General features: G+C 51.8%; 9 protein-coding genes across 9 annotated transcripts; 5 read left to right on the top strand and 4 right to left on the bottom strand.

Annotated features, from left to right (window-relative positions):
* Positions 1-5000: 5000 nt before the first annotated feature.
* Positions 5001-5537, top strand: TrAtP1_005613 (uncharacterized protein; the record flags this gene model as incomplete). The annotated part of the gene is made up of 2 exons (XM_066112790.1): positions 5001-5034; positions 5206-5537. The coding sequence occupies 2 exons, from the start codon at positions 5001-5003 to the stop codon at positions 5535-5537; spliced, it is 366 nt and encodes a 121-aa protein (XP_065968876.1).
* A 4811-nt stretch (positions 5538-10348) lies between these two features.
* TrAtP1_005612 (uncharacterized protein) lies at positions 10349-12018 on the bottom strand (the record flags this gene model as incomplete). The annotated part of the gene is made up of 3 exons (XM_066112789.1): positions 10349-10816; positions 10902-11070; positions 11144-12018. The coding sequence occupies 3 exons, from the start codon at positions 12016-12018 to the stop codon at positions 10349-10351; spliced, it is 1512 nt and encodes a 503-aa protein (XP_065968875.1).
* Position 12019: 1 nt separating this feature from the next.
* Positions 12020-13074, bottom strand: TrAtP1_005611 (uncharacterized protein; the record flags this gene model as incomplete). Its single annotated transcript, XM_066112788.1, has 4 exons — positions 12020-12120; positions 12244-12346; positions 12624-12869; positions 12955-13074. 4 exons carry the CDS (start codon positions 13072-13074, stop codon positions 12020-12022), a joined length of 570 nt encoding a protein of 189 aa, XP_065968874.1.
* A 1906-nt stretch (positions 13075-14980) lies between these two features.
* On the top strand, positions 14981-18214 carry TrAtP1_005610 (uncharacterized protein). Its single transcript, XM_014089193.2, has 5 exons — positions 14981-15372; positions 15515-15579; positions 15681-15874; positions 15949-16692; positions 16760-18214. Exons 1-5 carry the CDS (start codon positions 15262-15264, stop codon positions 17056-17058), a joined length of 1413 nt encoding a protein of 470 aa, XP_013944668.1. The 5' UTR covers positions 14981-15261; the 3' UTR covers positions 17059-18214.
* Positions 18215-18700: 486 nt separating this feature from the next.
* On the top strand, positions 18701-19809 carry TrAtP1_005609 (uncharacterized protein; the record flags this gene model as incomplete). Its single annotated transcript, XM_014089195.2, has 3 exons — positions 18701-18923; positions 19014-19686; positions 19755-19809. 3 exons carry the CDS (start codon positions 18701-18703, stop codon positions 19807-19809), a joined length of 951 nt encoding a protein of 316 aa, XP_013944670.1.
* A 1771-nt stretch (positions 19810-21580) lies between these two features.
* On the top strand, positions 21581-21976 carry TrAtP1_005608 (uncharacterized protein; the record flags this gene model as incomplete). Its single annotated transcript, XM_014089196.2, has 2 exons — positions 21581-21678; positions 21790-21976. The coding sequence occupies 2 exons, from the start codon at positions 21581-21583 to the stop codon at positions 21974-21976; spliced, it is 285 nt and encodes a 94-aa protein (XP_013944671.2).
* A 317-nt stretch (positions 21977-22293) lies between these two features.
* On the top strand, positions 22294-22662 carry TrAtP1_005607 (uncharacterized protein; the record flags this gene model as incomplete). Its single annotated transcript, XM_066112787.1, has 1 exon — positions 22294-22662. One exon carries the CDS (start codon positions 22294-22296, stop codon positions 22660-22662), a length of 369 nt encoding a protein of 122 aa, XP_065968873.1.
* A 402-nt stretch (positions 22663-23064) lies between these two features.
* TrAtP1_005606 (uncharacterized protein) lies at positions 23065-23911 on the bottom strand (the record flags this gene model as incomplete). The annotated part of the gene is made up of 3 exons (XM_014089197.2): positions 23065-23222; positions 23324-23416; positions 23482-23911. 3 exons carry the CDS (start codon positions 23909-23911, stop codon positions 23065-23067), a joined length of 681 nt encoding a protein of 226 aa, XP_013944672.2.
* A 286-nt stretch (positions 23912-24197) lies between these two features.
* Positions 24198-25778, bottom strand: TrAtP1_005605 (uncharacterized protein; the record flags this gene model as incomplete). The annotated part of the gene is made up of 1 exon (XM_066112786.1): positions 24198-25778. The coding sequence occupies one exon, from the start codon at positions 25776-25778 to the stop codon at positions 24198-24200; it is 1581 nt and encodes a 526-aa protein (XP_065968872.1).
* Positions 25779-25792: the final 14 nt, after the last annotated feature.

Raw genomic sequence — 25792 nt, 5'->3', positions numbered from 1 at the left:
CGCACTGGGGGCCACTTGGGGGCTCGGCGCGGATACGTACCAGTCAGTCTGCAGAAGCTCCCCTGTCGCTGTCCCTTTTCCAGAGCATGAATCCCAATTCCTCGATTGGGAAGCCTCTGCTGCCTGCATTCATGCTTGTTTTGCACAGTACTTGTGCGTCGCTTGGCGTTGGCTCTCCCTCTCTTCTTGGCGGCGCGCAATCAAGGTATTGAGGGATATAACAGCATTGGAAAGGCAAAACGGCCTCGAGGCGGCAAAAGCAAGCAAGCGAGGGATCAAGCAGCGTCAAGCCTTGGCTGGAGATCTGGCCGACCCCTTACTAGTGTAGCCTTTGCTGTATCTACCTCATTCTCCCACCGACTGCTCATGCTAGCACTCAATATGGAGTACTTGCACATGCAGACATGCAGCCGTCCATACGAACGGCCCGCCAGCATGCACTGTAAATGTCGGTGGCGGCTGAAATGGCCCGCTACAGTGTCCATCAAGGCCTCACCGCAATCGACAACACGACAGAGGAGACCTCGATAGCCCCAGCGGCTGTAGCTAGATTCCTTGCTAGTCCAGCTGGCGGGGACGGTGCTCCCTTTCGGAAATGCCTTTTGGCGCTGACTACGATAAGTGCTCAATGGCGAGACACTCGGTCTTGTGTGCTACCGTACGTGTACTTGGCACAGGTGTTTTAATTGTAGCGTTATAGGTAATGCTATTGATGGTGCTGGCGTTATAGTTTACCATTGTCCAGATGCTGCGTATTCCTGTTTACACGCGGGAGATATTTAGCTGTATGCGTGCGCATATATTACATGTGCCATTAGATGCCATCGTCACAAGTTTGAAGATGCCCCAATGCGTAAGTACACGGGTCCCTATCCCTCAAGGGCACCTGGATCAACCAAAATTCACCCGATAGAGACTTTGATCGACCTTGGATATTCCAGATGCCGAGCTGGAAGAGCCGATATTAGTCGTGCTGCTGCTTGTGCAGCACATGCACCAATTCATCCCAGCGTTACAGCTACGAGTGCTTGCTTCATTCGCATGGAGACTAGCAGTAATAATAGAATAACGTAGTATCCGTATCTTTTTACAGCAAATGAAGAGCGCAATCACAAAAAGGAGATTGACCAAGAGAATACAGTCAAGCGCTTACGAGTGTATCATTGTGATTCCCAGGCGCACGAATACCTAATCAAGCCGATTTTACGTGGCCAATTAAATGACTGTACAAAGTAGTATTCCCTCAGTACCTTATCCCGCACTCTAATTTCTTCTTCGCCCTCTTGTAGACAGGTGGATATGGGGATCGTCCAGCAATGCTACCAAAATTTCAGGTGGGCTCTGCCGTCGCCCTCAAACCTAATGCTCAACTCTACTTGCAATATCCGCCTCTAGCAGCTCCCGCTACGGAGCACTACCGCCGCTACTAACGGTCCTGGCGTCTTCTTGGCTGAACCAATTTTGCTGTGTCGCCCGCTTGGCAGTAATTTGCTCTGCAGCCTAGAACCAAGTCCTTTTTTTGTGTGTGTGTGTGTGTGTGTGCTCATGGCTTATGTTGTCCTTCGCTTGCTCTTTTTTTTTTTGGCTGAGGCATTTTTCCCAATTGCTCGCTTCCCATGATGACAGCAACGCCGGGCTTTGACCTCCCTACTGCTGGATCGTTTCCCGGTGGGGGTTTACAGGTAGAGGCACTCGGCGGTCAGCGAGCGGCCGGGCCCTTGGCGAGCTGCACCTTGTTGATGATCTGTGGGCGGTTTTGGACCCAAGCCCCCTTGGTCATGCTTGGGGCCAGGCTTTTCGATGTTGCTTTATGGCGTTTGTTGCTGTTATCTATGGATGCTATGCTTTTTTATTTTTATCATTTTTCTTCTTCTTCTTGGCTCTTCTCCTCTTCTTGCTCAGTGCCCTGTGCTGTTTGTCGCCACCGCAAAGGGCCGTTTGCACCGTCTCGTCCAAGCATGATAACAAGAGCTCCATGCAATACCCAATTTGACTTGATCCCGCCAGCTTAGCCAATGATACTCGTAATGCGTAATGCTTAGTGCGTAGTGCTGTTGAGTTCCCTTCAGCGTATCCAAGTGTCCAATCGGCCGACAAACTAGAGCAGGTACCTGCATTTACCGCAACGCTCCTCTGCACTTGTGCGTACCCTCCCCACCCCATGGGGGACACCGGACGGAGCATCAATATTTTGCACCATCTGGGGCCAAAGAGCAGGAGATGGACCGTCACCGCCAGCGTTTTGCGGTAGCGCAGCGGTAAAGTGGAGGAGCGTCGTATGCATCCGAGCTTCGAATGCTGTTCTTCTGCGCTGGCAGATGGATTCCATGCGCATACTCGAATAGGCTGCTAGATTCTTTTCCTTGGTCCCCCCCCCCCAGCCACCTGCGTTTGTATACCAACCCGGCAGTGCTCGTCGGTTAGAACCCTCGCGCCTCGTAGCTCTACTCAGCCGATCGGCTTTGTCGTCGCCGCTTTGATTCGCCAATCAGGCCTGTCGGCTCAGGATGATCAATGCGGCAATGCCTCCCGCTGCAATCGCGGCACTGCGGCTGTACCAGGAATTACCTGCAATTGCTCCCTGCCCAGGCCGTGCCAAGCCAAGCCAGCGGTATTTACTATCAACGCTGCTTCATCTAAAGCAAGCCGGCTGGAGAGCGCTTCCACCAACCATGACGCCTCTGATTGCTCTCTCTTATTCATGATGCTTGCTTATACTGCTAGCGGTTTCATTCTCGGGCCCTTTTCATTCTTGCCAAGATGCGAGCGGCACAAGTCCATGAAATGCATGCCACGGATCTTTGCAGGCTTGTCCAGCTGCTGTCCTCGCATTCCTGCGACACTGTCTCTCCTTCTGCGTGTATACATGTCTTGGCTGACAAGACAACAAGAGAGTATACCTTAGGTACTCAGGTAGCTAGGAATTCGGCAATGCTCCCTGCTTTGCCGTACAGTCTGGCAGGCCGTGCGCGCGTGGTCGACCGGGCATGGAGCAGTTTTGCGCCGGCAATCGTCGCTGTCAGTCCGTCCGCCAAGCCCTTGTTTTGATTCATGTTGTTGTTTTTTTTTTTTGTTTGCGAGTCCACATGATTGCTCCCTGCCCTCGCAATTTCATTCTTGATTTAGATCAGCTATCGTCATACACAGAGCGAAGCACCGATCACGAGGTGGAAGAAGTTCTATTTTTGCTTGCTTTACTCCTTGGTAGGGAGCGGCATTGACTGTAATCTATGTCAGTCAATTCATACCATCCATACCAGGTACATGGTTCCAGAGACAGCAACAGCTGCGAGGATTATCCGTGCCGTCTTCACACTCCAAGCGTCATCAACAACAGTGGCTGGCCTCGGGAACTGCCCGGGCCTCAGCAGTGCTCGCTCCAGTCCCCTGCGGCCTTTCTAGCGCCCTTCCAGCGCCAGACGTCCAGGCCTAGAGCACCGTACGCCACACTGGTCCAAAGCAAAGCCGACAATGTACCCCCGGGTACGGTGCCGCGGGCCACGGCTGAGGCAAGAACCTTTTTTTGGGCGCCCCTCGTGTTTATCTGCGCTGCTTAAACTTTGAGTGTGTTCCGTAGCACGCTAGCCTGAAGGAGCGTTGAAACAAGGCACTTGGCGAAATTAATTTGCTCTCGCAGTCAATGTTTACTTCAAGTTGTATACTTGGCGCCTACCTACCACTGCATCAGCATGTTTCTGATCCCAGCAATGTTAACAGTAGGGTTGCCCCATGTTTTTTTTTCTTCCTCGGGTGATGCAAATAAGGTCGGTGCTCGTTATGGCCGTCTCCGGATCCCATGACGACGACAAAGTACCGCTGTCGTCATTTGAAGCTGAGGGAAGGGTACTTCTGCTGGCACACCTCAACGGCTAAGAATACGCGTAGCTTTGCTTGTACTTGGCTGCTTCTGTCTTAGTCCAGCAGTAGTAATATGCGAGCATTGTAGCTGATACGATGTAGACGTACTCCGTATTCCAGCCCAGAAGCAGCTTGAGCTCTTTTGCACGTTAGACGGATATACAGCCTGGTACGGTTCATGTATCGTCGGCAATTACTGTTTGCAATGTCTCGCTATCCCTTTATCCCCCCTACGTCAGTGCGCACGGCATGTTGAAGTTGAATGCTGGCTCAATTACCGCAGCATCCGAAAAGTGCATCAGGGTCTCAAATATGCTGTACAATAAGTACGCACACCATTCAGCCGATGGCCTTGGTGAACAGCGCAAGTCAAAGCCAAAAAGAGGCAAAGATGGTAGCTAGTACTGCAAGTGGTAAGGCGAGGGAAGAAAAGGAGCAAGCGAGATACCGAGATCTCTGTCCCGTAGACCCTCTCTCGGAGTGAATTTGCGGAGGTCACCGGATCCAAATTGCCGGGAACGAGGCCTAGTAAAACTCTATTGTATGTTGCATCGTGGACGACTCATGATGGCAGCCAACAACTCTTTATCTTTCCTAGCAATCGAAATATAGTATAGTTTCTACATGTATCTAATATTTGCCGATACGTTATTTCAACGCTCAACTATAGACCCGAAACATGCGGAAGTAGATAACCACAAGCAACCGCGAGACACTTATTGCGCATCCAGGTCCTCATCGGTGGCATAACTCGCTACGTCATTGAGATACAGTACAGCCATGTCGGCTTTGCCGCTTGCGGTGGATGCCTCAAAGCAGATCACGCATCTCATGTCCAAGACATTCTACTCGCATTCTAGAATTCCAGGAGGATGGCAAGGAGATGGCAAACCGCTTCTTCTCCATGTGCAGAAAAAGCGTCTACCCTAAGAGCGCTGGCAAGTGCCACAAGCTGCAGGTGCGCTGCAGCACTCACTTATCGCCACAGCCGCATCTTGATACAGACTGCACGTAATCAAGGCCGGCTTGTATCTTGACGATGAGATGTTGAAGCTCTTTTCTCTACCCTAGGCAGTCATTCTACTCCGGCACCACCACCACCACCACCACCAGCAAAAATCTCGCCTCCTTGCATCTCCATCATGCAATGCTTCGGGTTCTACGACATGCTGCCTGGTAATGTTACAAGCGCCACACTTCGTGGGAAGATCAGAGCAGTATAGGCGGCCACGAGGCAGCATTACAGGTGATACACACGGAATTTGTGCCAATAGTGTTGGCGTTTGTAGTGTTGCGCCGCTCACCGAGAGACCGAAGGATGCTGTTTGTCTCACAAAAGAGATGCAGATGTCATCAACTGGGGGCGAACACAAACCGAATACGGCACATACAATTCGACCGTGGAGGCCACATATGAAGAAGCCCAGTCGATCAATTACCAGCCACCGCAGCCCTTCCCGCAAGTGTTGACCGACGTCTTCCGGCTACACGAGGGCTTTCCTCGGGATTGCTCCTTTGATCGTAGGTGGAATCCACCGTGGCTACCATGGAGCGGTCTTGTCCCGAGGCCAAAGCGCATATCGCACTTGACTGAAACTGAGCAAACGGAGCATTCCATACCGCCAAGATGGGAGAATACCGCCACTCGCGCTCCATACTTGGCGCTACGGCTACAGTAAGAAGGAATCCACGAGACCTCAGCTGAAAGTGCGCCTGGATCTTCAATCCCCAATGTTATGCACACTACTGTACAGGTACCAAGGTATAGTACTCGCTCTATCTCTACTTGCGTCTCAATGCGGCTGTCGCCAAGACGGAAAGGGGCCAGGCATGAAGGGCCGCACTAAACAATCATTCGCTCTTTGGCCTCACTGAATGACTTGGAGTATGTCTGTCCAAATCAATTCTAAAGGTATCTACGGCTCATCGTGATTGATATGCATAGGGGTACAATTGCTGACTTATACATGCGATCCTATAATCCTGTGCCATCTCGGCCATGGCACTGACAGATCGTCCATCACCGCATGCGGTACCTGCGATATGGAGAAGATTCGTCTTGCAGTCATGGTTCAGCCGGCTAGTATCCGCACTCCCCTGCTCGTCGTTGGGCTTCGAAAATGGCCACTGTGTGGTTCTCAGTCGCCCGCTCCCTGGCTGTATTGCTGGTCCCCTAGTCATGATGCCTGGCAAAACAAGGGTCTGGGCTCACTGGATGGTCCTTGCGCAACGTGCGCTGGCCGTTTGCTCGTGCTCTCCTTAAACTTTACTCCGCGATCGATCAGAGAATGGCCTGGGCAACAAGAGGCAGATAAATGACGATTGACGAGACTTGCAATGTCATTGCACGCGAAATTGCTGGCACATTGGCCAGCAATGGGGTCACTGGCACCGCCGTAATATACTACTAGTACCTACCCAAGGTATCGACAGTCTGATACGGCAGTGGCCATTATAAGCGAGCAACTTGAGCGTCAGCGTCTGCATCGCTTGTAGCGAGTAGTTTCCAGAACGCGCCACCGCAAAGAGACAACAAAGCGCAAAGGGCTCCAGACAAGGTGGCATGGGCGGTCTGCCTTGGTTGCTGCGTCATGGCCGTCGTCGGCCCAATATACTTACGCCGTACAACACCTGCCCGTTTTCAGCCTCTCCTTTGCTTCGCTTGCCCGTTCTCCTTTTCCTCCATTACCTCATCAGCTTAGCTCAGTTGGCCGCCCCATGGAAAAGCCGCTGCCAAGACGCCGATTGGCCATCGAGAATGGCACAGATTTTCAGGGATTTTCTTGTCCTGGCATGTCAACCAGCTCGCGGACCGTGGGCCGGTTCAGCAGGGACCACGCTTGAGCCGATCGGTAATAAGAGCTGCTACCACGTATTTGTGTATGGCACAAGGAGCGGTACCGTTGTGCTACCAAGGTACAGTAGATGGCATGCACCGTTGGTCATTACTTACAGGAAGCTTGATCCCGTGACATTTACATGGATGCTTGCGGCCGACTACCGAATGGCGAGGGCGGCTGGTAAACGGGCTGACAAGGGGCCGTCGTATCGAAGCGGCGTTGATTGGCTCCGAGAGTCAATACGGAAAGTCGGGGAGAATACCAATGCCTTTTCAGAAGTGCTGCGCCGTCTATTCATCGTCACCCCAGAATGGAGTCAACGACCAAGATGGGGCTTCTTACTGCCTGCTCCACAGGGAATACGGAGTATGTTTGCTGGCCTGAAATATACTCTTCATTGTCTTCTTCATCAGCATCAGCCACGCTTCTCCATCCGACGAGTGGCAAAATGCTAACAAGCGAGCAAACCCTCTTGGCGCCACTAATAGATTGCTCAAGACGCTCTAGAAACTCCATGGAAGCCGCCACCTCGCTTCTTGCGGCTTTCGTTGTGGGGACAAGGCCATTTACCTCATATGGAGTGGATATCTTACACGACCTCTACGTGAAGACCACACTACAGTATGAGGTTGCGCTGCTTTTTGTCTAATGGAATAGGAAGGTCTGGGATGCTTACTTGGCGAGTCCCGAATGGCCCTTGCTCAGATGGCTGTCTATGTTTCTCATGGTATTTAGCAGAAGTAGAATGTTTGTTCTGCTCTGAACAAATTAAGGAGCAGCATTACCGGGTAATGCATCCCATTTCCTCATTGCTCTCCGAACCAGGCCTTGACAAAAAATGACTCTCTCGGATGCCAAGATGTGGCCAGGTTGGATCTTTATCACTCACCACTACTACAGATTGGGTCCTACCTTGGCCACTGGGCTAAACACGGTCGCACACGACAATCCTCATCTGCCAATTGTTGAGTGAACGGAAAACTGGTCCAAGCTATGAAACCAAAGGCCGTGTCAATCCCCTGGCGCAGCTCAAGCCAAGCGGCACCGTCCGTGATTAGCCCGCTTCTCAACATCGACCAACCCAGCACGACGCGTTTGCTGATATTCAGGATTCCTTGGCTGTGTTTCGTCCTTTGTCTCTCTCATCTACTTACGTGTTACGAGTGTTGGCCTGTTGGCTGCTGCCTAACGCCGATCAGTTGTTGAGCGGTACTGTACAGTAGCACAGCAAAGCATGTTTGCTCGAAACCTTCGGCTTCCCCGGAACTCCACATCCACCACATCTCTTTTGTCCCGTTTGCACGGCACCAACATCACCAATTGCCGTCTGTCCTAGTTCTTTTTACCCGGCTTGCCCCTCCCCCCCCAAAGTGTTTGACCCACGAGTAAAAAAATAACTCTAAAATTTACTCACGCGTATTCCTTTGGAAAGGAGCTGCTACCACACTGTCTCCACCTTTTTCTACGCTCTCAACCTCGTGGGCCAAAATACTGACGAGTGAGATGACTGGAATCAGCAAGATGGGTGAGATGAGATGAGATGGACCAACAAGGTGGTCGAGATGATGCTTTTAGAGGCGAATGTCTATACGCCGAATTCTTGTCAATAACCGGAGTAATAGCGTAGCCGGTGGTAGCAAGCGTAGAACTAGCAGCTGATATCCTCATAATGGGAGATGGAGTTCTTACAAGTTCCATCGCATTGTTCAATTTGCTTTTATTTCTTCTATGGATTATATTAAAGAATTGCAAAAAAACTGTAAATACTCATCGACATAGTGTTAACTACCATGTTGCTAATAGGGCTCTGGTAGGACTCTGGTACAACCTTTTATTCACAACTAAAACAATCTACCTATGGAGTGAGTGCAGGGTGAGGAACTATAAATACAGGCAAGGCCGAGTTACTTGCCAAGTACAAACTGTTAGATAATATATAATATTATTTGGGTTGTTTAACAAAGATATTCTGTGTAATATTACGTCCCGGCCTCGTGTCATGAAACAATAGCTGCTGCTTTCGTGCTCTCCTTGCGCTTGTGTACCGGAGCTGAGTCTTGTTTCTACTTTTTCTGTGCTTTTATTTATTTTTATTTATTATTAATGACCTTGCCAGCCTCGTCTGTAAATGAATAATCTCAAATATGCTCCTTTGGACTCGTTTGCGACCGAAAACATGGGGCTTGAGATACAGGCAAATCAGGATACGTAGAACATCGCTATTACAAATCGGTATCACAATCCTCTATGAGGGAGGGGAGCGTCACGAGCATCACCATTAATTTATGAAGAAAAATAGATAGATCAGGACTTGAAGAAGGCATAGTCTCTCCCTGATATTGGAGTAACCTGACTTGAATCAGCGCTAGCTAAAGGTATTGCATTTCCGTTGCTGACCTAAGAATTGGGCTTTGTGTGTTTTTTTGCGCAGGGACGCAATAGAGCCGTGCGAGTCTCATTTCACGCAATATTCTGGAAAGTATCTTGATCTACTGCGGCAGGAGTTTGTTGGATTGCTAGGGCTCTCAGACAATGAAACCCGTTCCTATTCCGCCCTTTTTCGAATAGGAAATGTATTTCTTCGTTGTTTTCGTCATTCTTCCCTTTTCATCAAAAGTGTGGCGTAGCACTAGCTGTAAAAGATATGGGAAATACTAGCTGGTTTACGAGAAGCATGAAGAAGGTGAACGGATCGGTAATTACGAATTTTATCTTGTGATATACAACTTGAGCATACTGCTTGAGTATACTGCGGAGCACTACATGTAGTTAATATGCTGCTCTGACACTACACAAGAGGCCATCACAGGTGAGCCATGGCTTCTTTGCAAGCAGAGAGATTCCAAGTATTATATGCCATTTTGTTTCCATGTTTTCCAATCTCCAGAGCGAAGATGTTGCATATGCACCGCAATCGACCTGTGTTTGTCTCTATTTTGCTCGATTTGAAGAGAACAGAGAGCGTACATGGCATCAAGCAGCCAATCGGCATTATACTGGACGCATGTCGCAAGTACACTGAATACATAGGTAGCATACGAGAATGTAAGGCAGGCAGTTCTATTTTACGAATTTCCAGAATCAAGATTAAGTTTGTATATCAAAGGCCCTTTTTGAATAAATAACCTCTGTAATTTATGATCAAGATATTATTCCTACCTTGCTGGTATTTGCTCAACTACGTGGCTAAACTACCAGGACAAATGCTAGCTTTAGCATCCATCGTATACGATGGCTTCACCGAACAAGCATCTCAATATCGCCCAACACATTTCACTAGTACAGAATGATTCATTGATAAATAGTTGGAAAATTCAAGTTAACTTTTAGTCATGGCTAAGTACCTAGGTATCCGATTATAGAGTATTAAGAAACCGCCACCCCAAAACCAGAATGATAGAAAATGAGAACAAAACAACAGGATAAAAAAAGAAAAGCACGTATAGTTTCTATCGCCAATGATGAAATTATACAACCCCAGACCAATGAGATCATGGAACAGTCTCGATTTCCCAAAGGAGGCCACCCGATCGCCAGACGCCGTTTACCCTATGCTTGATTGATGCCGCTACTGTCTTCCGCCTGAGCTATCTGGTTAAGCTTCCAAGGCTGTTCTATTTGAATTCCATCCCCGCATAAGGATACCCTCTTCAGGTCCTTCCAGCAGTGTTGGGATCTGGGAATCGAAAGCCCGATGGAAAGTTGGGCATGCCATTTGGCAGAGTGCTGATTCCAAAGGGAAAGTCGGCCATGTTGTTCTGTTGTCCGTTGTCGTGGTCCATTTGGTCGTGGCCCATTTGGTCGTGGCCGTCATCACGGCCTCGTCGCCAGCGACCTCCATCATCCTCGCGATGGCGCGTGGACTTGGGGCCGTTGCTGCCGCCCTTGTCCGTCTGCATGCGGCGGCTGATGGCCTTGGACGAAACACCGGCGCCGATTTCAATGTCCGGCTCTTCGACGCTGAGGCCTGTCTCGATGGGCCGGCCGCCGCTTCCGCCAAAGGGAGCCGTAAGCATCCACTTTCGGTCGGCGTCCGTAAGCTTGTGGATGGGAATGACACTAACACCCGTCGAGTAGTCGCTGCAGTCTCTGGGACCGAAGCCAACGCCCCATCGCGTCTACGCATCCGAGTTAGCTTGTTGCTTATCTCATAGGTAGTATTACTACTACCCGCTACCCATGTATCGGGAAATATGGACTTACTCGAAGGGGGAATTCAAGACCTCTGGCATCCTCCATGCCCTCCTTTGCGCGGACAGCATCCTGGCGCGTCAGCATCTTCACAAATGCATGGCGCTTGTCCTTGTTGACGATGCAAGTCTGGACAGTGCCGTAGCGGCCGAAAATGCCACGCAGTTCGGCTTCGGAACATCTAACACTTGGGTTAGTACACGATCGATATGTCTTATTTAGCCGGTAAGGCTGATGAGCCTTGCTGGACTTACGTAACGCCTCCCACGAACAGGGTACGGCTTAGAACTTTGATGTGGCCGGATGGGAGTGACGAATCAAACTCAACCCATTTCTCCTGCTGGAAATCATTGGCAGGAGAGGGGCTTCGCCCATGGCGTCGAGGGCTACGCTGGCGGTAATCGTTGCCTGCTCGGCCATTTCGGTCTCGATCATCCATACGCCCTCCTCTATTGGGAGGTGAGTTACGACCATAGTCACGTCCACCGCGCGGAGAGCCGCGAGGACCCCAGCCGCGCTCAGGCGATCTAGAGCGTGAACGGCCGCGATATCTAGGAGATCTTACGCTGTCCTGGTAGCCCTGATCCGGTGTTGGGCCTGAGCCAGCTGTTCCCCATGGCTGTTGAGCCGGTGGAAAGGTGCCCTGGGCGGCAGGGATGGGAGCGGGAGGCTGTGCTCCGGGAAATCCTCCAGCCCCGGTAGTGGCAGCAGTCATGCTCTGGATCAGAGCCGGAATCTTATCAAAGGGAACGCCTTGATCGGCAAGAGCCTTGATCAGCATTATCTGCTGCTGTACGTTCGGATCTAGACCAGCACCGCCGGCTCCAGGAGCAGGAGGCGCTGCGGCCGCCGCATATGGATTGAGTGGGTTACTCGTAGCTGGAGGAGCATTCTGACCAAGCATTTGCGTCAACGAGAAAGGCAGAGACGACACATTTACGGGTTGTGTGGTCGGGGGGATACGATTGATGAGGCTGTGGGATCGATGAGGCAAGGGCCTGCGATAGCCCGGGGGGAGTAACAGAGGCTGGGGGGGGGCATTAGAGGCAGCAGGAGGCATGCTATACGCCGCGGCGGGAGCCGGGATAGATTGGCCGCTTGGTGCAGCCGTGGTGTTTTGCCGAGCCATGTTAGCCAAAGCCTCCAGGATAGACGAACCATTGGGTGGTGCCTGGTTTTGAACAGATGCTGCCAACCCAGGAGGCGGGCTGCCGGGGGGGAGTAGTTGATTCTGCAAGCATGTTAGAAGGGCTTCTTCTCATAGCATCTATGCCTATAACGCAGCTGGCCAGAAGCACCATGCCTCTTTGAAGAGGATTGTGACCAGCTGGATCGGCGTTTTGAGCGGACGTACTGGGTGGCGAAGGAGCGTTGACCTTCTCCTTGAATGATTCTATCATGGCTGTGGGAAAGGTCTGTCCCTTCTCCCAGATATCAAGCAGCTTTTTGATCTTTTCCTACACGGCGAGAAATAAAGAGTGAGTTACTAGTCCTTCAGATACGATGTCATGTGGATAATTCCTAGAGGTGGCCGATGAACCGTCCGCAAGTATTGATGACGTTGCACTCTTAAGATTCGGTTCTGAAGATGAATGCAGAGAGGTCTTGCTGCTGGTTCACCAGATGCAAGGGATGTCATGAAAAACGAAGCGCACGTTCAGACGCCTACGAGCGGGAGCGCTGCTCTCATTTTCTTCACCAGACTCATACAGATTAAACTCGAATAAAACGTACCTTTTGGTCTTCGGGGGCGGACTGAAGAATGTCATTCATCAACACGGGCATCAGTTCCGTCACTCGGTGAACTCCAGCGGCATATGTGCCATCCTGGGCAGAGCTGTTTATAGGCTGGCCCTGAGACTTTGCTTGCTCAAGCCACTTGCGGGTTACAGAGTCTACTACGTAGAGGACCCCCAGTTTGTGTGTTCCGGGAGTTTTCTTGAAGTGTGTGTAAATTTTCTGGATGAGGACAGATTCGGACTGCAAGGGAGCGAAGTCAGCAAGACGAAGGCAACGCTGGAACAACATGCGTTGAGAGAAAATTATCCAATAAAAAATTCCTTACCTGAATATTGGCCACGCAGAGGGACGTCAGGCTAGTGATACGAGAACCAGATACGCCAGGGGGCTTCAAGTTGAGCATGGCCTGCAGGCCAGCTTCCAAGTCTGTTACTGCGGACGCCATGGTTGGGATCTAGCAAAAATTTCTTTGTGTTCCTTTGAACAGATCCTCCAGGGCACGATTCCAGCAAGAAAGAGCCAAGTGCTAGTGTACGAGTATATCCTTGATGAAGACAAAAGGCAAAACAAGCTGTCTCTTATGTCCTTGCTTGGCTGCTTCGGTGAATCACTTTTGTGCGATGAGATTCTTAGTTCAATAAAAAGTCGTACGGCTGATGTCTAGGCTGCCTCTCCACCGATGTACTATCGATCCAATGTGCCCTTACGAAAATGAAACGACGTGATACTGTACGAAATAGAATGGTTTGTCGTTTGTACGAAGCGAACAACGTCCCAAGTGTACAATGTACGTTGTGCTTGAAGGAGAGCGCGCGAGGAGAGAACAGAAAAAAAAAAATCTTCTACTGCCCGCAATGGACCGCGCACACGCGAGAAGGGAAGAGAAAGTGAATTCACAAAAGCTGGAGGCGAGTGCCCACAGACCTGGCCGAAGGAGATTATTATGATTATTTCGGTCGGCCTAGAAGGGGTTGTTGGCGCGAAAATACGATGAAAATGGCGAGGATGGTGATGGAAGAAGATCCGAAAGCACCTTTTTGCGGGTGGCGATGGAGATGAAGGAGGAGAAATTGAAAGGAGAGAAGAGGGGCGGGTCGCGCGAAATTTAGCAGAGAGCAATTTCCACTACTGAAACTCTGCTTGAGGCTGCCGCGTTTGGACCTAAAAACGGCTTGTGCCTAAAGTATGTGGTACGAGCCAATGGCAGGGAAGTACTTCTGTGCACTAATTATATGTAGCACTAGATGATGTATAGCCCGAGCTCCAAGAAGGTAGCAGTACCTTGCTTTCCCTTACTCAGGCCATTGCGTCTGAAAGTCACCAACGCATCTTGAGGTACGTACCCGCCACTGCTTGTTTGCTTGAACGCAGAAAATTTTTCTGCCTGTGATAGAATGAGATGAAGCGATGTTTATCCGCGTTGTGAAGCTTTACCATGTCATAGCGATGTTTGCTCCAGGAAGCAGAAGGGGGGTGTTTCTACATACATCTACTCACAAACAGCAAAATACTCTAGACAGCACAAATGAATGACGATGACGCACTCTCAGGCTTGCCGCTTTTGCTCTACGGATCAAAGGCTCGCCGGCAATCCGTGGCGGCATTTACCATCACATGACGCCCGTCGCCCTTTCGGGAGAATGGAGAGAAGCGCAGCAACTTACACGGCGGATTCGGCAAGGCTGGACGCTGAATGCAGCCATGAAAGCAAACATTTGTAGTCTATAATCGTTGCCATGTAACGAAGCCGAATTTTCCCTTGTGTTTGTAAATCGGGCACGCGCGAGGGTCAGCGCGGTTTTACGGTGGGATTTTGATTCCGGCATGTGCCCGTTCGCCAATTCCAGTCGTGTAAGCACTGACATTGATTCTGTCGTTATTATTAGAGCGCTGCCCGTTGTCGAGTAAGAATTCGACGTGCATAGGCCGGACGGACGTCATCGCTGAGAGCCAATAGAGAGCTGGGCTTGACTGACTAGATGTTAATGTTATTCGTCATATTAGGCATTTATCAATTTGTTAGATGTTGTTTTATTATTCGACCACATTACTCATTCCCATTTGCCCATGTAGCAGCAGCAATGAGGTCCAGAGTCTTTGCAGCCCAGAGTCAAAGCATCTTGATACTGCATGCAATGCATTGTGAAACTCTGGTGCGTCTATTCCGAGGTCTATCTGGCCTCTTGTCGGGGACACGGAGATGGTTGGGGGGAGTCTACTTAGTCGGTGGGGGAAGGGGGCCGTCCTTGCGGCATTAGAGGCCGTTTGTTGGCGAGCTGGTAGCTGATGAGTCGCTTCGGCCGCAATTTCAGGCCCTAATCGTGAGGTACTTTTCCGCGACTGCTGTCCTTTTAGCAGCCTTAGCAGCCTTAGCAGCCTTAGCAGCATCTGCGGTGATGTAACTGCAGCTTTTCCCAGTTCCGGTGCTAAGGTCCACGGCCCCAGCAGCCGAGCTTGCCAACCTTGTCAAAGGCTCCGAGGCTGGCTGGGAACCGCCGGGCCTAATTTTTTTTTCTGCCGTAGTAACGACGGCGAGCGCTGCGCTTTTTATAACCTCTGCCACTCCCACCCATTCCGACGTGCCCTCCTTTTTGCCTCTTTTTTCCCTCCATATACCCAAAAAGCCCTAACAATGGCCTCTGTCACTCGTCTCAGCAACTCTGCCCTGAGGGCCTCATTGCGCGCCCCCACCTTCAATGGCGTCGCTTTCAACGCCTCTCGCTGCTACTCCGCGAAGGCCCAGGTGAGCAGCATCGCCGCGGCGCAAGCACATGACGATATCTTGCTCTCCCGAAGCTCAAAGGCTTCAAGAGAAAGATTGACGGAACGTGTGACGAATCAAGTGGGATAGCAGCTGACTGGGATTTTCTTCTTCCTCCATGTAGTCTCTGAAGGACCGCTTCGCCGAGCTTCTCCCCGAGAAGATTGAGCAGATCAAGGCTCTGCGAAAGTAAGTGAAACACAATTTCGTGGCTTGAAATGGCGCCGAAAGCAGCCCTCCGTCCCTCTTCACTTTGTTCGCGTCGCTGACATTGTTTCTTCTCTTCGCAGGGAGCACGGCTCCAAGGTTGTCGACAAGGTCACCCTCGACCAGGTCTATGGCGGTGCCCGTGGCATCAAGTCCCTCGTCTGGGAGGGCTCCGTTCTCGATGCTGAGGAGGGTATCCGATTCCGTGGAAAGACCATCCCTGAGTGCCAGGAGATCCTCCCCAAGGCTCCCGGCGGCAAGGAGCCTCTTCCCGAAGGTTGGTGACACAGCACAATATTCGTGTCTAAGTATTTGAGTTGGGACTAAACTCGGAATTTCTCTGGCATATAGGTCTCTTCTGGCTTCTCCTGACCGGCGAGGTCCCTACCGAGCAGCAGGTCCGTGATCTGTCCGCCGAGTGGGCTGCCCGCTCCGATATCCCCAAGTTCGTCGAGGAGCTCATCGACCACTGCCCTACCGACCTCCACCCCATGGCCCAGTTCTCTCTGGCCGTCACTGCCCTCGAGCACACCTCCTCTTTCGCCAAGGCCTACGCCCGAGGCATCAACAAGAAGGAGTACTGGCACTACACCTATGAGGACTCCATGGATCTCATTGCCAAGCTGCCCAACATTGCTTCCCGCATCTACCAGAACGTCTTCAAGGGCGGAAAGGTTGCCGCCATCCAGAAGGACAAGGACTACTCCTTCAACTTTGCCAACCAGCTCGGCTTCGGCCAGAACGAGGACTTTATTGAGCTCCTGCGTCTGTACCTGACCATCCACACCGACCACGAGGGTGGTAACGTCAGCGCCCACACCACCCACCTGGTCGGCAGCGCTCTCAGCTCCCCCTTCCTGTCTCTGGCTGCCGGTCTTAACGGTCTTGCCGGTCCCCTGCACGGTCTTGCCAACCAGGAGGTGCTCAACTGGTTGACCGAGATGAAGAAGGCCATTGGTGACGACCTCAGCGACAAGGCCATCACTGACTACCTTTGGTCTACTCTCAACGCCGGCCGTGTCGTCCCTGGTTACGGCCACGCCGTCCTCCGCAAGACCGATCCCCGCTACACTGCCCAGCGCACTTTCGCTCAAGGTATGTTGGATACTAACCCCTTTTGTTTTGGAAAAAGGAAAAGAAAGCTAATTAAATTCCTCTACAGCCAAGATGCCCAACGACCCCATGTTCCAGCTGGTCAGCCAGGTTTACAAGATCGCCCCTGGTGTCCTGACTGAGCACGGCAAGACCAAGAACCCCTACCCCAACGTCGATGCCCACTCCGGTGTTCTTCTGCAGTACTACGGCCTGACCGAGGCCAACTACTACACCGTCCTGTTCGGTGTCTCCCGTGCCATTGGTGTCCTTCCCCAGCTGATCATTGACCGAGCTGTTGGTGCTCCCATTGAGCGCCCCAAGTCCTTCTCCACTGACAAGTGGGCTGAGCTTGTCAAGAAGCTGTAAGGAGTTTCACGTTGAGACATGGAGGAGCAACAAAAACGGCGGCGATCGAGGGAGATTTTTTTGGTTTTCTTTAGGGGAGCATTGGAAAATTAGGGAAAAGCAAAGATTGGAGCCCTCGTGGCGAATTTGAAAGCCGACTGGGATATAGACAGTCTGTGGATGACACAGCGACGGCCAGAACGGCGCTTAATTGTACAATATACGGAACCGCATTGGTTTCCAATTGATGTTAATGACACAAGACGAGCTCATGGTGATATAATGAGAAGCAATGCTACGGCTACCCATGATACTGTGGGTTGTAAGTGGTAATACTTTACATCAATTTGGTAACCAACGTGAGTGTCATGAGCCAACAACTACGGCCAAGATGATATTAGCTAGACCTGTGTGCAGATTTCATCCAACGCCGCCGACGAGAGGTTGTATAACAATTCCAATTTACATATGTAACAGCCGGTATAGAAAGAAAAAAAAGCACAAATGCTTTGAATCCCAATGGGATAATTACTGGGATAGGCAAAGCCTTGTCGAAGAATTGGAGGCCCGCTGCATGTAACTATTTTTGTTGTAGGCAATCCCTCTTATTCGTATTCGATGGCGCGAGCTTTGAAGCGCTGTGGAGATGGCGCTGGCGCTGGCGATGAGCGTCTCTGGACATTTAGCGCTCATTGGCTCTCTCCCTTTGGGCAGATCTGAGCTCAACAATCGCAACCTGTTGAGATGGCCGAAACCGAATTTAGCGGAACCTGGGCGCCACACGGGCCACAGCCCACCGCAAGCAGATGAACAGCGTCCTGTAAGAGGAGAAGTGATTTTTTCCCTGATGTGCTTTAATTGGAATTGGGTTATTTTTTGGGGTGGTTTTCGGTGGCTATAATCAATTGAAAACTGGTATTGCTGCATTCTTAGCTCACGCGGATCGATCCTCTGGGCTGTGGTGCCTATAAGCAGCGCTCCCGCAGGTACATGGGATTTTGTACATGGGCTCTGGGCGCATGCCAGTGAAATCCCCAAGTGCTGGTGGCGCCAGGAACAGTCCCAACGTGGGGAAGACGAGAGGAACGGGCTGCTGCAGAGTAGGCAATCGTAAGTGGCCATAGATAGAGGAGAGAAACATGGAGAGATATCATCAGTCTCACTTGGGGTTCCTGCTGTAAATGAATGATGCATGTACACTCAACTCTCCTCCAATGCGGAGAATCGCCAGAAGCACATGCTAGACTCTCGCCCACCACTTTCTCGGACAATGACGGTTCCAGCCAAGGCACACCCCATTCGGTCCTCGGCCCGGTTCCTATCCTGCCCGAACGCTGCCCTTTTGCTGACCCTCCCTGGCCGAGCACCGCTTATCTGCCTTCGCCAGCGCCCCCAGTAACCCTCCGACACATGCTCCGATCGTTCAACGACTGCCAGTTAGTCAGCGAGCTAAGCCTTATCGCGCGCAATCCGTCGCTCCCTCTACAAGCAGTACAAGTACACCAAAGCCTCAACACAAACCCCCCCTTTTCCTCTTCTTTTCCCTCCTCCATCTTTTCCCCCCTCAAGGAAACCAACATTCCCTCCGCTCTCCTCCACGCCTTGCGAAGAAGCACCCTATTCCCTTGGTCAGGGCCCCCCACAGCAAAACATCCCAGAAGTCATGGTCGCCGCCGCCGCTATCGAAGCTCCCGTCTCGGGCAGCTCGCTCGAGAAGAAGCCCATCAAGTTCTCCAACCTGTTGCTCGGCGCGGGTCTGAACATGTTCGAGGTCACGACTCTTGGCCAGCCCCTCGAGGTCGTCAAGACCACCATGGCTGCCAACCGCGGCGATGGCTTCTCCACGGCGCTGGCCCGTATCTGGGGTCGAGGTGGTCCTCTCGGCTGTAAGTAAATGCGAAATCAGAGAGCAATGGCTAGTTGCGCGAAATTACAAGTTTCATTCGGCTAATCTTTATTTTTGTCTAATTGTACAGTCTACCAGGGTCTTATTCCCTGGGCTTGGATTGAGGCTTCTACCAAGGGCGCTGTGCTGCTCTTTGTTGCCTCAGAGGCCGAGTTCTACGCTCGCTACATGGGTGCTTCTGAGTTTGGCGGTGGCATTCTTGGTGGTATCACCGGTGGTGTTGCCCAGGCCTATGCCACCATGGGTTTCTGCACCTGCATGAAGACGGTCGAAATCACCCAGCACAAGCTGGCCGCTTCCGGTGTCAAGCCGCCTTCCACCTTCCAGACCTTTATGAACATTTACAACAAGGAGGGTATCCGCGGTATCAACAAGGGTGTCAATGCTGTCGCCATCCGACAGATGACTAACTGGGGATCCCGCTTCGGTCTCAGCCGACTGGCCGAGGGCTGGATCCGCTCGGCCACCGGCAAGCAGCAGAGCGACAAGCTCTCTGCCGGCGAGAAGATTCTTGCTAGTGCTCTCGGTGGTGGTCTCAGCGCTTGGAACCAGCCTATCGAGGTCATCCGTGTCGAGATGCAGAGCAAGAAGGACGACCCCAACCGACCCAAGAAGATGACGGTCGGCAACACTTTCCGTTACATTTACGACAACAATGGCGTCAGGGGCCTCTACCGAGGTGTTGCCCCTCGAATTGGTCTCGGCATTTGGCAGACGATTTGCATGGTTGCTGTCGGAGACATGTAAGCTTTCCCCCAATGCACCCGTTTATACAAATTTCAGCTTTGCTAACAATACTTTTCTTGCACAGGGCTAAAACTTATGTGGAGAAATTGACTGGTGACAAGGTCACGGCTAAGCATTAGACGGCGTTTGGGAACAGGGCTCGATGATTGGCAAAAAAACATGTTTACAAGATTTGGGTTCTTATGACAAATGAAATGACGGTGGAGGGCATGTTATCTTTTGCAGTGGGCTTGTCCAAAGTCCTCTGTACTTGCTTTCTCATATGTGTGTGTTGATATATGCACCCATTCTATTACTATTTTATTATTATTATAGATCTACTCTAGCTAGGAACTGATAGAGGAGAAGTGAATGAATAGATGGCGTTGACCATCAACAACTTGAAGTGTGCAATTCGATGTGCTAGGTTTATATGCGATGAAGCGGTAAGCCGATGCGACCGTTTGACGGACGGACCGCTGCCGGCCGTGGCCTGAATATCGGCATCGGACACCGGAGGGAGCTCCGGACAGTGATCCGGAGGCTCACCTGCTTATAGGCTCAATGAGAGGAATAGTGACTGTCTCTCACATGTCAGGTTTATGTGGATGTCGTCGTCGAGTCAGGAACGAGAATACGTGAGAGATTATTCGTCGGTAATTGATGCTTAGGAATAGAGTTAAAAGTCTGTAGACGGAGGGGAAATTAAGATCCATGTTTCAAGCCATCTATCATCTGCTTTCTTGCAGATGAACTACTACACTCATGATGTGTAGGTTCCAACATGGTGATGTATAAGAGCTCATGATATGCCGCGGAGTTCCACTATGGGATTATTCACATGCATATTTCTGATTCGAGAGCGAGTCGTTAATGTTTTTTCTGAGAATTGAAGGAATGGCGCAGTCGATTTGCTACGAATTCAAATAGTATGAGGACAATACATTATTCCAACATTTACTTAAAGAGCTGCCCCTATGCGCCGATCAAACGAGCATGTGCCTCATGATTCCCGACGGCGAGAGCGATTTGTTGAATCCGTGGCAGTGCACGGCCAGTTCCTCCCATGTGGCTGTGCTCCAGCGATGAAGAATATATGGTGCCTGTGGTGCCTGATGCGCCTAAAGCTAAGGATGCTCTGCGTGCTGAGGAATAACTTTTGCAGCGTGCATTAGCGGGGCCTGGATCTGCGCTGGAGTCCCTGCCAAGAGATGGGAGACCCTGAGAGTGACAAGCGCTTTGATGTCGATTTAACGAGGATTTGATTGATGTTGAGGCTATGAAAATACAAGACTGACGGGCATTAATATGGACAGATCAGTGATGATGTGCATTTAGAGTAGACACATGTTGGCTTTATGCGCTGAATGAGAAACTGCCAACAGGTCTTACAAGGCCATATCGAGGTCCACACTAGGCATCTGGAATTACCAGCAGATTCCACGTCGGGCTCGGGTCGCAAAGCCATGCGCTCCTCTCTTCCACATACGTGGTCCCCGACTGCGCCTCGCACTTCCCGCCATTAGCGGACTCGCCATGCGTCACGAACACAGTAGAGCATGTGCTGTGGCGGTTGGCGGCCGCTGCGGCGCATGCATCTTACACAAGGACCCTGTGCATATAAAAAAGTAGAAGGCCTCTTTGTGTTGAAAACCACATCATCTTTTGACCGGCCAAACACGGCAATTTTACCGATTCTGCTCTTCTACTTGACGAGCTCATTTATCCGCCACCCGCAGCGTTCAACTGTCATCGCCAAACCAGCTAGCTAGGGGCTCGTGCGCTAAACCACCCCTCCTCCGCATCCCCTCTTACTTACTCCCACTCTCTCATCCATCTTCTCTCCTCTTCTTCATTTTTTCTCTCCTCACACGTCCATATACCTACACAACCTCTACAAGACATCTCCACATGTCCGACTTTGCTCCCCCGTCAGGGCCTCCGCCGCCCAGGGCTCCTGAAGTCCCTTCCGGCTGGACCGCCCGGTGGAACGACCAGTATAAAGAATGGTACGTTTTGGCAGTGTTTAATAATGTAGTTTTTTGTGCCGCTCTGCAGCAGAACTGCTCCTCGGTATCATCTACAGTTCCCCCCTGGATTTACTGACATTCTTGTTCTAGGTTCTACGTCAACCTCTACACCAAGAAATCCCAATGGGACAAGCCCACGCACCCCGTCTATCCCGAGGGTGAAGCGCCGCCTTCAGATCCGCCTCCAGGCTACGAGGGCCGCAACTCCCCCCTATCCCTCCGACTCCAAGACGAACCCCTACAGCAACTCGGGCAACAACGCCGGCTCTTCATCTAGAAACCATCAGGAAGATGAGGATGCTCGCATGGCGGCCAGGTTACAGGCCGAAGAAAATGCGCGGGCCCGCGGTGGTAGCTACAGCGGGGGTGCTGCCGACTCGTACCGCCAGGGACAGAGCACCAGCCCATACCCTCCGCCTGGAAGCAGCCCCTACTCTCCTCCCCAGCAACAGCAGCAGGGCCAGAGCGGCGAGCGAGGCCTGCTGAGCAGCCTCGCCGGTGGCTTCCTCGGTTCCAAGCTGGCGAACAAGAATAGCAGCAGCTCGCACAACGCCTCTCCCAGCGGCTTCCCCGGCGCTCCTGGCGCAGGTCCCTATGGAGGCTACGGTCCGCCACCACCGCAAGGCTACGGACCTCCCCCGCCCCAGGGATATGGCCCCCCCTCCCCCCGGATACGGACCCGGTGCGTACGGCGGTGGCTACGGTCCTCCTCCGCAGCAATACCAGCAATACGCCCCGTCTCCTCAGCCGGTGATTGTGCAGCAGCAAGCACCGCCTAAAAAGAGCGGCGGCCTTGGAACCCTTGGAGGAGCTGCTCTTGGCATCGGTGGTGGTTTGGTTGGTGGTCTGTTGATAGAGGATGCCATTGATCACTTTGAGGACCGAGGATATGAGCAGGGTTATGATCAAGGATATGATAACGGATTCGACAACGGATATGACGACGGTGGTGGTGATTTTTAAAGAGAGTCTGAGCGAGACAAGCCAAGTTAGTTAAATGATTGCTATCAAATATATAGTTTTTTGCATGGAGGAGAACTTTCTGGGTGAGGGTGATCAAACGCTTTTTTTTCTTATTTCTCTGTTTCGTTTGTCTTGAGAGCTATATACTATATGGCAAGACAAGATGATTGTCGTTTGGGCTAGGAATGGGAGGATGGCGTTACGGAGTAAATGCCAAATACACCAGACTGATGATACAGTTTTACATATATATCTGTGCTCCATTATGCCTTTGTTCCAAATTCGAAGCATATACTATAATAGCTAGTTACAACGACCTTCCCCATCAATATCCTTATTACCTACCAGTCTTTGTATCTATATTATCTTTTTTTTCCCCCTCATCGAGCGCTAGAGATCATCTCACCTCTTGACGCCTTCTTTTTTACCAGACCCCGCAAGGTAAGCCGCCATATCAAAGTTGCCGAGCGGGTTCTGTCCCGCCTGGGCGTTGCCCATGATGGCGTTGAGGGGGCTGTCCTTTTGTCGCTCTTCGAATTCGGCGCGCAGTTCGGGGTCCACTGCTCGTGGTGTCAGTTTCATGGTCTTGTGAATATGATATACACTCGTGGTATATGCATATATAGATTGAAGGAATAAATGAAAAAAGTATCAAACGTACTGTTGTCCATGAGGTACGGCATGCCGAATACGATGCCCATTGTGACGATGCCCATTAAGATCATGGGGCTCTTGAGGATGCTCAGCACGGAGACTGTCATACACTCTTAGTTAGTTTTCATCACTAGAGTAAAAGAGAAAGAGATGAAAAGAACTCACACGCAGGCCTCTCCAGGAAGAAAATCTTGCCCCCCAGCGCCTTGACGCTGAACCCCCTCCGACTGTTCCCCTCGCTCTTGACGGGCACCTCCTCGCCTTTATTCCCCCACTCGTTGCCGCGGAACGTCTCCCAGGCCTTGACGGCGCCATCCTCGCCGACGTCGACGCGCAGCGGCTGGAAAGTGTCCGTGGCGCAGTGCACGTCGAGCAGGTACGAGTCGGCCGAGACGTTGTGGAAGCTAAAGGTGTTGACCGCGGTCAGAGGGGCGTCGAGGCGCTTGTGCAGGCTGGACAGCGTGGCGTGGGTGCTGGGCGGCAGCAGGAAGGGGTTTGGCTTTGCGGGGAGGGAGACGGTGAGGGAGAGCTGGGCGGCGGAGGCGGAGGCGCTGAGGACTGCGCAGAAGAGGGCGAGGAGGGCTGGGAGCTCCATTGTTGGTGGTTGTGCTTGTTGTGATGACGATGGTGGAAATGGTAGCTACAATCAAATGGCTGAGGTGTAGTGATTGATAAGGCTTGGAGGGGGGGTTGTTTGGGGCTTAGTGCGTATCCACTGAGGGAGCTGTGAGCTTGGCGCTGCGAGGCCTGTAATTGGCTGGCGTGTAAATGATGCCCATGTAGATGGTGATTGGAAAGAATTGAAAGGGCATCACATCATGTTTTTATTTTCATCATTAAATGCTGAATATCGCCGAGAAGGAAATATACATCACAACAATTTACTGCGCCTGAGACCCTCCCACCCCCTCGGCCCCAGGACTGCCTCCCCTGCCCAGCATTTCCAGCGTCTCGTCTCTGCTCTTGGAATTGCTTAGCCTAAAAACAACCGGCCTCCTCCTGATCTCCCTGGACGACCTCGAGATGCCATCATCCGTAAATCCAAGCTCACTAAGCCCATCCAGCTCGCCAGCCTCAGCTGCCACGTCCGGCGGCGGATCCGCCTCAAAGACAGCCTCGATGTCGCCATGGGGGTTGAAGCCGGTGAAGCGCCATCTAAGCAGTGGACTCGACTTCTTCTTCCCTCGGCTCGATTCGCCGACTCTGGAAAAACTGCGCTCGTACAAGCTTATAAACAGCAGAATGGGGAAATTGAGAACCCGTACAATGGCAACGTGGATGGAGTGGAAATCGCGTGCCGAGACGAGCAGCTTCAGGGGCAGCATCAGCATCAGAGCCAGCATGTTGGATGGCGGCGGATAGGCAAAGATGGCGTCGCTCCTGACGCATTCAAACGTGAGCACTGCGCGGCGGAACTGAATCTCGGCGGCCTCGGCGTCGACGATGCGCGAGAACGTGTTGGTAAGCACGGCGACGAGAATCGTGAGGAACAGCGTGTTGCCCAAGAAGGCAAAGGCCACGATCAAGGCTGGGCCGAGCACGACGTGGAATTGCACAGATTCTTGGATGCCCGTGCCGTCGAGTCCAAACCAGATCCATAGAAGCCACTTGGCTACGGTGTACCACTTGGGCTCTGAGCCTTGGCTGGTCATGAGGAGCCACTGCAACGCCAGGAAGAAGCCTCCCACGCACCACAGCGTGAGGAATGTCAACATGAGAAAGTCCTGCATCATGGCGTGCAGCGAGATGAAGACGATATTGTCTGGCATGAGGCTGAATGCAAATCGAGTCAGTAGCACTGGTGCTGCCACGCATAGGATATGCAGTGCCAGAGAGTCGGTGCCGTCCAAGCTATGGGCGACGGAGATCCAGACATCGTACAGACGCACCGAGAGATAGGCGCAGAAGATGATGGTAAAGGTCACGTCCAGGAACGCCCACGTCTTCTGAGCATGCACCGCCCATCCATGTTCAATGATGGCTGCGAACTCGTCTAGAATCCATCCCGCCGTATATATGGCGAACAGGCTCTCGTAGAGTCTCTGAGAAGCCGGATTGCTTCGATTGACCATGGTCAAGATGTACAATCCCAGCAGTATCATGAACTGCATGGATTCAAGCAAGTTTCTCCATTTCGGGACAATCAACCGATAGTGGTTCAGCAGCGGTGCCTTGCGCGGATCATACAACGACACTGGATGATGTTTGTAATGATCCGGCAAGATATCGACAAACGATATCGGCGTGTACACCACCTGCCCCTCGTACACGGCATTCACGACTCGCAGACACGCGGGCGAGCTCATCAGCGTCTTGCTCTCCGACAGAATCGCCAGCTCCAGCGCCGTGAGCTTTCCCTCTTGGCCGCCACGCGCCTGCACCGGCCAGTGGGTATATCTTCCGGCGCGGACGACATCTTCCGGAGCCCCCCGAGAAAGGATCGAACCCTTGGACGAGGACATTGGCCAGACGCAGC

This window comes from Trichoderma atroviride, chromosome 3, assembly GCF_020647795.1.
Source record: "Trichoderma atroviride chromosome 3, complete sequence".
In the NCBI taxonomy this organism is placed as follows: domain Eukaryota; kingdom Fungi; phylum Ascomycota; class Sordariomycetes; order Hypocreales; family Hypocreaceae; genus Trichoderma; species Trichoderma atroviride.
The sequence above is the reverse complement of the archived record's forward strand: the minus strand, read 5'-3'. Positions and strand labels throughout refer to the sequence as shown.